Source organism: Salvelinus sp. IW2-2015, linkage group LG17 (assembly GCF_002910315.2).
Source record: "Salvelinus sp. IW2-2015 linkage group LG17, ASM291031v2, whole genome shotgun sequence".
Lineage (NCBI taxonomy): Eukaryota > Metazoa > Chordata > Actinopteri > Salmoniformes > Salmonidae > Salvelinus > Salvelinus sp. IW2-2015.
The window spans coordinates 2,535,624-2,546,082 of record NC_036857.1 but is presented as its reverse complement, the minus strand read 5'-3'; the positions used below and the strand labels follow the sequence as shown (position 1 = coordinate 2,546,082).

The 10,459-nt window shown below is 44.7% G+C and overlaps 1 protein-coding gene across 1 annotated transcript in view; it reads right to left on the bottom strand.

Annotated features, from left to right (window-relative positions):
- The window catches only part of LOC111976837 (rho GTPase-activating protein 39), a 50,295-nt gene that overhangs the window by 16,675 nt on the left and 23,161 nt on the right, over window positions 1–10,459 (bottom strand). The window contains exons 3-4 of the mRNA XM_024005989.2: window positions 6,358–6,985; window positions 5,795–5,890 (exon numbers count right to left, since the gene is read on the bottom strand). Of these exons, the coding sequence (XP_023861757.2) occupies window positions 5,795–5,890; window positions 6,358–6,985 (724 nt within the window). The remainder of the gene's footprint in view (window positions 1–5,794; window positions 5,891–6,357; window positions 6,986–10,459) is intronic.

Sequence of the window (10,459 nt, the reverse complement as noted above, 5' to 3'; positions counted from 1 at the left end):
ACTGTTATTCTCTCCTGCTCTCCTCATCTTTCCCCTTTCTCCTTCTTCCTGAGGATTCCTCTCCTATCCTCCTTCCTGAGCATTCCACCCTCTTGCTCTCACTCTCTTTCTCTTTCTCTCTTCTTCTCTTCTTCCGGAGCATTCCTTCTCTCTCCTCCTTCCTGAGCATTCCACCCTCTTGCTCTCACTCCTTTCTCTCTCTCTTTCTCCTTCTTCCTGAGCATTACTCTCTCTCTCCTCCTTCCTGAGCATCCCCCATTCCTTCCTTCTCCTGTGTTGTTAGGGTTGGAATGACAAGCATGTGGGAGCAGTGGACTGATTTCCCCTCTTATGTGTCAGATGATGTTACTGAGGCARATAGCCCAGGCAGGGTAGAGGGCTGGCTTGTACCACTGAGCACCACGGTTAAGACCTCTGAGACTGTTATTAAGGCTCTGAGAGACAGAGAGAATCCTGTGTTGACTTTCCACTGCCTGTGGGTCGTAATCCCTATGTGATACCACAAGAAGACAGAGAGAGGACAGGGGGGCTACATGGATGTGTGTGTATGAGTCTGTTACCATGGCTGTAAATGTGTTTGTATGCATAAAAAAACAGACAGAGAACTAGGGAGTTGATGTGGGGGATGGGGGGCATCTATAAAGCAGGTGACATAAAAGATCAACAGTCTCTTCATTACTCTCCACTTGCAGCCTGTTTGTGTCTGTGGCCTAAACCTCAGCTGAGTGTCAAATGGGATCCAGCGATCCCACGCTAAACAGGGCCAGCCAGGGCCAGAGAAAAGATACAGAGGAAACAGAGACTATTTGCATACAAATAGTTGGTGGTGTAACGGCCAACCTTTATTCCTCCACAGAGAGGAGAAGAGGCCCCAGCCACTCCACTCCTCTGGCCCACGCTCCCCTTGTACTGGMGGCTTAACTGGGCTTGGCTCACTGTTTCATTTCCAGGACACCCACTGCTGCCACCACAATGCCTGGCTGCCCAGGTCTTCCCAGCCTGTCTGAGGCCCATGGGCCGGCCCCATTGTCAGCCACACGTTCTTAAACGTGCCACAGAGAGATCGGACACTACCAAAACAAACCCCCTACGCCCTCTTTCTCCTCTTTTGATGAAGAGCTGGATCCGAGGCCCCAAACTGGCGCCCAGAACAATGCCCACTCAGCAGCCTGGGCCCAGAGAGGCAGCTGGTGAAGCCCACAACGATGCCACCTCTCCCCCTTCAAAACATTCCAACGACCATCCCCATCCAATCCCTCCTCCCCTTTATCCATACCCGTGAAAACACTCTCACACAGACCTGTTGTTTACGAAGCATGTGACAAAGATTTTTTGGGGTTCTGCTATACGTACAGTATGTGAGGATGGTGGTGTCTCCTATTGAGTCTACGTAGTGGTGTCTTATTGAGTCTAGGTAGGTGGTGTCTCTTATTGAGTCTAGGTAGGTGGTGTCTCTTATTGAGTCTAGGTAGGTGTGCTCTTATTATAGGTAGGTGGTGTCTCTATGAGTCTGTGTAGAGTGGGTGTCCCTCTTGATTTGAGTCTAGGTAGGTGGTGTTCTCTTATTGAGTTAGGTCGGATGTGGTCTCTTTATTGAGTCCTAGGTAGTTGGCTGTCTCCTTATTGAGTCTAGGAGGTGGTGTCTTCTTATTGAGTCTAGGTAGGTGGTGTTCTTATTGAGTCTGTAGGTGTGGTTCTCTATTGAGTCAGGTATGGTGTTCTTATTGAGTCTAGGTAGGTTGGGTGTCTCTTATTGAGTCTAGGTAGTGGTGTCTCTATTGAGTCTGGTAGGTGGTGTCTCTTATTGAGTCTAGGATAGTGGGTGTCTCTTATTGGTCAGGTAGTGTGTCTCTTATTGAGTCTAAGGTAGTGGTGTCTCTTATTGAGTCTAGGTAGGTGGTGTCTCTTATTGAGTCTAGGTAGTGGTGTCTCTATTGAGTCTAGCAAGAGTGGTGTCTCTTATTGAGTCTAGTATGGTGTTCTTATTGAGTCTAGGTAGTGGTGTCTCTTATTGAGTCTAGGTAGGTGGTGTCTCTTATTGATTCTAGGTAGTGGTGTCTTATTGAGTCAGGTAGTGGTGTTATTGATCAGGTAGTGGTTGTTTATTGAGTTAGGTAGTGGTGTCTCTTATTGAGTCAGGTAGTGGTTGTCTCTTATTGAGTCTAGCAGGGTGTTCTCTTATTGAGTCTAGAGTGTTGTCTCTTATTGAGTCATAGAGTTGAGGTTAGGGGGTTTCTATTTGGATTGACATCTAGTAGTGGGTCTATTGAGTCCGGTCAGTGTAGTCTCTTATTGAGTCTAGGTAGGTGGTGTCTCTTATTGAGCTCTAGGTAGTGGTGTCTCTATGAGTCCTAGAAGGATGTGCCTCTTATTGAAGTCTAGGTAGTGGTGCTCTTATGAGTCAAGGTAGTGGTGTTCTTATTGAGTCTAGGTAGTGGTGTCTCTATTGAGTCTAGGTAGTGGTGTCTCTTATTGAGTCTAGGTAGTGTCGTCTTATTGAGTCCAGGTAGTGGGTTCCTTATTGAGTCCAGGTAGTGGTGTCTATTGTGTGATGTGATAGGTAGTGGTGTCTCTATTATTGATTCCTAAGGAGTGGCGGCCTCAAATGAGGTCTAAGTGGTGCTTCTTATTAGAGCTCAGAGTATGTGTCTCTTATTAAGTCAGGTAGTGGTGTCCTCTTGATTGAGTCCAGGTAGTGGTGTCTTATGTGAGTTCCAGGTAGTGTGTCTTCATTGAGTCTAAGGTAAGTGGTGATGTCTTATTGAGTCTAGGTAGTGGGTGTACTCTTATTTGAGTCTTGGAGGTAGGCTACTAGGTCTGGCTTTATTGAGTCTAGGTAGGTGGTGTGTCTTATTGAGTCTAGGTATTTGGTGTCTTTATTGAAGTCTAAGCAAGTGGTGTCTCTTATTGAGTCAGGTAGTGGTGTCTCTTAGAAGTCTAGAAGATGGTGTCTCTATTGAGTCTAGGTAGTGGTGTCTTTTATTAAGTCTAGGTATGGTGTCTCTTATTGAGTCTAAAGGTAGTCGGTGTTCTTTTGAGTCTATGTAAGTGGTGTCTCTTATTGACTAGGAAGTGGTGTCCTTATTGAGTTAGTAAGTTGGTGTCTCTTATTGAGTTTAGGTAAGGGTGTCTCTTATTGATCTAGCAAGTTGGTGTCTGTATTGAGTCTAGCAAGGTGGTGTCTCTTATTTGAATCTAGGTTAGTGGTGTCTCTTAATGAGTCTCGAGAGTGTGGTGTCTCTTATGATCTAGTAGGTGGTGTCTCTTATGAGTCTAGCAAGTGGTGTCGTATTGAGTCTAGCAAGGTGAGTCTTTATTGATCTAGGTAGTGGTGTCTCTTATTGAGTCTAGAAGATGGTGTCTTATTGAGTCTACAGTAGTGGTGTCCTTTGATCTAGGTAGGTGTGTCCTCTATTGAGTCTAGTAGGTGTGTCTCTTATTGAGTCTAGTCAAGTGGTGCTCTATTGAGTCTAGCAAGTGTGTCTCGTATTGAGTCTAGCAAAGTTGGTGTCTCTTATGAGTCTAGGTAGTGTGGTGTCTTACTTGAGTCTAGGTAGGTGTGTCTCTTATTTGAGTGGTAGTGTGTAGTATCCCATTATGGGTCCAGTAGTGGTGTCTCTTATTGAGTCCAGGTATGTGGAGTTCTACTTGAGTCTAGAATGTGTCTCTTATGAGTTAGGTAAGTGTGTCTCGTATTGAGTAGCTAGCAAGTATGGGTGTCTCTATATGAGTCTAGGTGTGGATGTTCGGATTGAGCTTAGCAGTTGGTGTATCTATTGAGTCTAGGTAGGTGGTCTCTGTATGAGTCTAAAGTTGGTGTCTCTTATTGAGTCCTAGGTATGGTTGTGTCTCTTATTGAGTCCAGGTAGTGGTGTCTCTTATTGAGTCTAGGTAGGTGGTGTCTCTATTGAAGTCTAGGTAAGGTGGTGTCTCTTATTGAGTCTAGGTAGGTTGGTGTTATATTGAGGTCTAGGAGTGGTGTCTCTTATTGAGTCAGGTAGTGGTGTTCTTCTTATTGAGTCATGGTAGGTGGTGTTTTATTTGAGTCTAGGTAGGTGTTGCTTCTTATTGAGTCCATGGTAGTGGTGTCTCTTATTGACGTTCCCCAGGATAGTGGTGTCTTATTGAGTCAGGTAGGTGGTGTCTCTTATTGAGTCTAGCAAGGTGGTGTCTCTTATTGAGTCTAGGTAGTGGTGTCTCTTATGAGTCCAGGTAGGTGGTGTTCTCTTATTGAGTCTAGGTAGTGTGTTTATTGAGTCTAGGTAGGGTGCGTCTTATTGAGCAGGTAGTGGGTGTCTCTATTGAGTCCAGGTAGTGGTGTCTCTTATTGAGTCCAGGTTGTGTGTTGTCTCTTATTGAGTTCTAGGTATGTGGTGTCTCTTATGTAGTGTTAGGTAGTGTGTTTCTTTTCTATTGTTTGTATTGTCTAGGTAGTGGTGTCTCTTATTGAGTCGTCAGTTATGTTTGGTGTCTCTTATTGAGTCCTAGGTAGTGGTTTTGTCTTCTTTATTTGATTCTTAGGTTAAGTGGTGTTGTCTTTAATTGAGTCTTAGGTATGGTTCTTCTATTGAGTCAGGTGAAGGTGGTGTCTCTTATTTGAGTTCAGGTAGTGGTGTCTCTTTATTGAGTCTAGGTATGGCTGTCTCTATTGAGTCGAGTGTCTATGGTCTAGGTTAAGCTGGTGTTCTTATTGAGTCTAGGTATGCGGGTGTCTCTTATTGAAGTCTAGGTAGTGGTGTCTATCTTATGTGAAGTCTAGGTAGTGGTGTCTTATTGAGTCTAGGTAGTGGTGCGGTGTCTTATTGAGTCCAGGTTAGTGTAGTACTTATATGATGTCCTAGGTATGGTGTCTCTTATTGATTATATGAAGGTGGTGTCTCCTCTCACTCTACAGAGAGGTCCCCTCAGCCATGGCCTGGACAGCATTACTCATGCTCTTTAGGCCAGAGGGTTAGGAGGAGACAGGGCCAGGGATGATCACTCCTATAACATGGCTATCTGCCTGTTAATCCCTGCCTGGCAGTGTGTGTGTGTGCCAGCCTGCCCAGCTGGGCAACAGAGATAAAGCACAGAGGGAAACACGTTACCCCAGCTTTTGTTCCTCAAGGCTCCTTTGTGTGGTTCTGCTAATCTTATTTAAAGAGTCTAGTACTGATGTGAATGTGTGCAATACCTTCAATTGTCAATCTCATATAGAAAGAAACATACGTTGGTACAGACTATCAGTAACATTTCAAATAACTAAATAACCTTAGCGCTAACCCTGACCTTAACCCTTATCCTAACCATAAACTTAACCCTAACACTTAATCTAAACGTTTACTCCAACTCTTATTCAAACCTAACCGTAACCTTAGCAACCAGTTGCTTATCAACAGATAGTATGACTATCAACAAACTATCTGTGGAGCATCTACTAATGGAAAATCCGGACTATCCAAATAAAGTGTGATCATAGGTGAATATTTTCTGTGAGTGTCGGCCTGCCGGCTGTAAGATGGGGACACTGTGAGGACTACTTTGGATCAAGTGTTTTCATTAATACTTGTAACTGCTATCCTCTAGGAACACATTCTACATATTTTTGTATATGTTTTTTACCCAAATCAATTTAATTCAACTGTTATTCCTCCCTCTTTTTCTTCTGTGAATGAACACGTGTTACTGTAGTGAACAAGTGTTACTATAGTGAACAAATATTACTGTAGTGAACAAGTGTTACTGTAGTGAACAAGTGTTACTGTAGTGAACAAGTATTACTGTAGTGAACAAGTATTACTGTAGTAAAACTCACCCTCTTCTTCTTCCTCGCTGTTCTGCTTCCTCTTCTTCCGGGACTTTGAATTCTTCTTGGTCTTCATGTCCTGTTGTTCCATAATGTGCTGCATGACTGTAAATGAAGTGGTGAGGAGGACGGAAAGACAAAATGTTCTTTTGATTAAAGATTTGTCGCAATAACGCTCTCCCCAGTGTCTAGGTCTGAAAAACAGATGATGGTGTTTTGTGCTGGGCTCTCTCAACTTTGACCCTACTCCCACTCCATTTTTTTTTTTTTTGTCTCACTTTTCCAGTGCTGCATCCTGTTTGATCTGGCCCGAATCCCAGATAATAATAGCTGGAAAACCAATATCAACTGTCTGTTTTTGAACTCACGGGAATACCGGATACATAAACACACCTCTGGATGCACCCAAGTCTAATCAAACAAATAAATCATATTTATTCCAAAACRACCAGCTACAGGAAAACAACCTTCACCAACCCATAATCCATGGTAAACACAGAAAAAGATTCATAGATGTACTGTATATATATAGTACAAACATTTTTATCAATAGAAGCAGTTTTGCCACTCACTCTTCTTGTCGTTGGAGGGCTCCAGGTGTGTCTGGATGTACCCCTCAAGGTAGCTTCTGAACTTGGGCGAGGGGGAGAAGAAGGCCAGGCTGATGGCCATGAATTCCCAGCCGGCCTCCAGGCTCCTCAGGCTCAGGTTGTCAGTGGTCTGTCTGACCAGCTGGACGTACAGCTCATCCCTCAGGGCCTGCATTCCCCAGCACTTAGTGACCACCAGCAGGGCGGTGTGACGGCGCTCCAGCCGGGCCGGACGATCCCCCATGTAGCTCTGAATCAGCTTGAACATCTCACAGGCTTCCTTCTTGACGGTGCGGTCGCTGGTGATCAGCATGGGCTTCTTGATGGAGCCCCGGTTCCAGGAGAGCATGTTGGCGATGGASACGCGGCGGCGGAACAGGCCCTGGGTGTGCAGGTTCAGGTTCTTACTGGCCCAGTCCACCATGTTGGTGTCCGGAGGAGGTTTACAGAGGGTGGTGTAAGGGTACTGGTATCCCACACTGCCGCCTCCTCCTCCCCCACCTCCCCTCCTGTCTCCAGTCACTTTGACTCCATGAGGGGTGCCCCTGTGTCCATTACCTCCGCCTTGTGACGAGATCTCCGACTGGGCCTTGGAGTCCAGCGTTCCTGCCTGGAGAAGAAGATCCAGAGGGAGAGGAAGATTTAACAAGGCATAGACATAAACGCTACAGCTGGAATCATATGTGAATTACTGTCTGTTGATGGCATGTGTCTAATTCTGTAAACATACAGTACATTGAGCATGTGAATTATGGTGTGTGTGCCTGTGTGTTCGTCATTGTGCATACTGTAGGATCAGTTTACTAATGTCCCCTAAAGCGTTAACAGAGTAGAATCTGGAATCATTCATGCAGATCACACTCTAGAAATAGGTGACCCAATGTGGCTATCACATCTAAACACATATATGGTAACATAACAACCATCCCCCACTCTCTGTAGCCTTCCTCTGGCTGCTTCCCTTCCATCGCCCCAAAACACTTCCACTGCCACTGGCCCTTTACCAAATACAAATGAAACTACACTGAACAAAAATATATACAGTACGCAACATGCAACAATTTAAAATATGTTGTCCCAATCCTCTTCAATGACTGTGTGAAGTTGCTGGAAAGTCCCAACTTTGAGATTAGCAAACCGCTCGTCGCATACGACACCATACATTCATCCGTGAAGAGTACATTTCTCCAGCAGCCATCGAAGGTGAGCATTTGCCCACTGAAGTSGGTTACAACGCCAAACTGCAGTCAGGTCAAGACCCAGGTGAGGACGAAGCGCACTCGGATGAGCTTTCCTGAGACGGTTTCAGACAGTTTGTGCAGAAATTCTTCAGTTGTGCAAACCCACAGTTTCAGATGGTCTCAGATGATCCCGAAGGTGATGAATCCGAATGTGGAGCTGCTGAGCTGCCGTGTTGACACGTGGTCTGCGGTTGTGAGACCGGTTGGACGTACTGACAAATTCTCTAAAATGATGTTGGAGGTGGCTTATGGTAGAGAAATTAACATTCAATTATCTGGCAACAGCTCTGGTGGACATTCCTGCAGTCAGCATGCCAATTACACGCTCCCTCAAAACTTGAGACATCTGTAGCATGTGACAAAATTGCACATTTTAGAGTGGCCTTTTGTTTCCCCCCAGCACAAGGTGCACCTTTGTAATTATCATATTGTTTAATCAGTTTATTGATATGCCACACCTGTTTGGTGGATTTATTATCTTTGCAAATGAGAAATTCTCACTAACAGCAATGTTTTGTGCACAATATTTGAGCGAAATAAGCTTTTTGTGCGTGAGGAACATTTCTGGGATCTTTTATTTCAGCTCATGAAACATTGYACCAACACTTTACACGTTGCATTTAGAATTGTGTTCGCTATACTTTCACAAATCTAATAACATGAGTTTGTTCGCTTTATGCAACGAATCATATCAAATCCCAAACGGCCAGCATGGTTCTCTCTTTAGAACATCCAGGTAATTCAATCACAATCATATCAATAGTGAGTTTGCCTCTGAACCAACACTAATGTCTTACCAAAGGCTTTTTCAAACTCAATTACATGGCCTAAAGAAGAACAAACAGTAATAACCAACAATAACCTTGAAAGATGGTTCTTTTAAATTCATACTCATATGACCTCATATTTACAATATAATGCTGCAGAAGTCAGGCAGATCTGTTCGAGGAAATCTGGCCTCTTATACTGTATATCAGGCTTTACATTATTGTTCTGACAGAGATGTGTGGGTAGGGACCAGGGAGGGTACCCCTATTTGACATAGCAGCCGTAAAAGACATATGTCTATGTAGTAAGGGCTTCATAATGTGGTCTTATTAAAAACAAAAGCGTCATGATAATCTTTTCAGTAGTGTAGTAATCCCTGCAGCATGGTGAAACATGTGGGCCGTTGATCAGAAGTACAACTGGTTTATTTGTCCACAGCTCAGGCCCAAAGCCTTCCATTCTTAACCCCGTCAGCAGGTCTGGAGCTAAGCTCCACTAAGACCCGCTCAGGCCAAAACAGCATTTCCCCAAAAGGCTCAGGTTGTCTGGGTCTCTATGTTTTTGGTTGGATAGCTTTCTCAAATTCTTTCTTAGGTTTTTGCATTCTTCATCAAATCATCTGTCATTGTTGTTCATTTTCTTGGGTTGTCTGCTTGAAATTTTTTGATTTGATGGTGAAGCTGAGAAACTGCCAAGTTTACACCTTCACTATTACAGTGAAACGTTTTGTCCAGGAAATTGTCTAAAAGGGACTGAATTAGTTGTTGCCTAATAATTTTTTGGTAGGTTTCCACACTACTTTCCTTCCATGTACAGCATTTCTTAATATTATTCAGTTCCTTTGGCTTTGATGATTGAGTATTGCTCTGTTCAAGTAAACTGTGATTTTGCTGTGATCTGATAGGGGTGTCAGTGGGCTGACTGTGAACGCTCTGAGAGACTCTGGGTTGAGGTCAGTGATAAAGTAGTCTACAGTGCTACTGCCAAGAGATGAGCTATAGGTGAACCTACCATAGGAGTCCCCTCGAAGCCTACCATTGACTATGTACATACCCAGCGTGGGACAGAGCTGCAGGAGGTGTGACCCGTTTTTGTTGGTTATATTGTCGTAGTTGTGCCGAGGGGGGCATATGGGGGAGGGAATACTGTCACCTCCAGGTAGGTGTTTGTCTCCCTGTGTGCTGAGGGTGTCAGGTTCTTGTCCGGTTCTGGCATTTAGGTCGCCACAGACTAGTACATGTCCCTTGGCCTGGAAATGATTGATTTCCCCCTCCAGGATGGAGAAGCTGTCTTTATTAAAGTATGGGGATTCTAGTGGGGGGATATAGGTAGCACACATGAGGACATTTTTCTCTGTTGAGATCATTTCCTTTTGAATTTCTAGCCAGATGAAAAATGTCCCTGTTTTGATTAATTTAATAGCGTGAGTTAGGTCTGCTCTATACCAAATTAGCACACACCCTGAGTCCCTTCCCTGTTTCACACCTGGTAGTTTGGTGGATGGGATTACCAGCTCTCTGTAACCTAGAGGGAAACCAGTGGGTCCATCTCCTCTATACCAGGTTTATTGTAGGATGACAATGTCTGTATTTCTGATTTCTTTGATGAAGTCCAGATTCCTGCTCTTTAAGCCAAAGGCAGATGGCATCAGGCCTTGGATATTCCAGGATGAGATGACCTCAGGCCTTGGATATTCCAGGATGAGATGACCTCAGGCCTTGGATATTCCAGGATGAGATGGTGAAGATTTTGTGTTCCATAAAGTGTCCAATGTTAGTCGTGTGGTTTGGCTTCAGGCCAGTAATTGTGAGAAGAGCCTGCTGAGCATCTGGTACATGCCATTGGCTTGGGCTAGTGTAAGAGTGGGGGTTGGGCCTGTTTTCCTACTCACGGCCTGGGCGTATGTGTGTTGAGGCCCCCCATGTTCAGGCCCTCTTTGCGGGGGTGGGGTGCATGGGGTGGGCAGGAGGGGCATAGGTCTGATCTGAGGTGTTCTAAATGGGGTGTGGGCATGGTTGACTTGGGGGGTGTTGATTGGTTGGGGTGGGGGTGTGGATGTGGCTGGTGGTACTGTG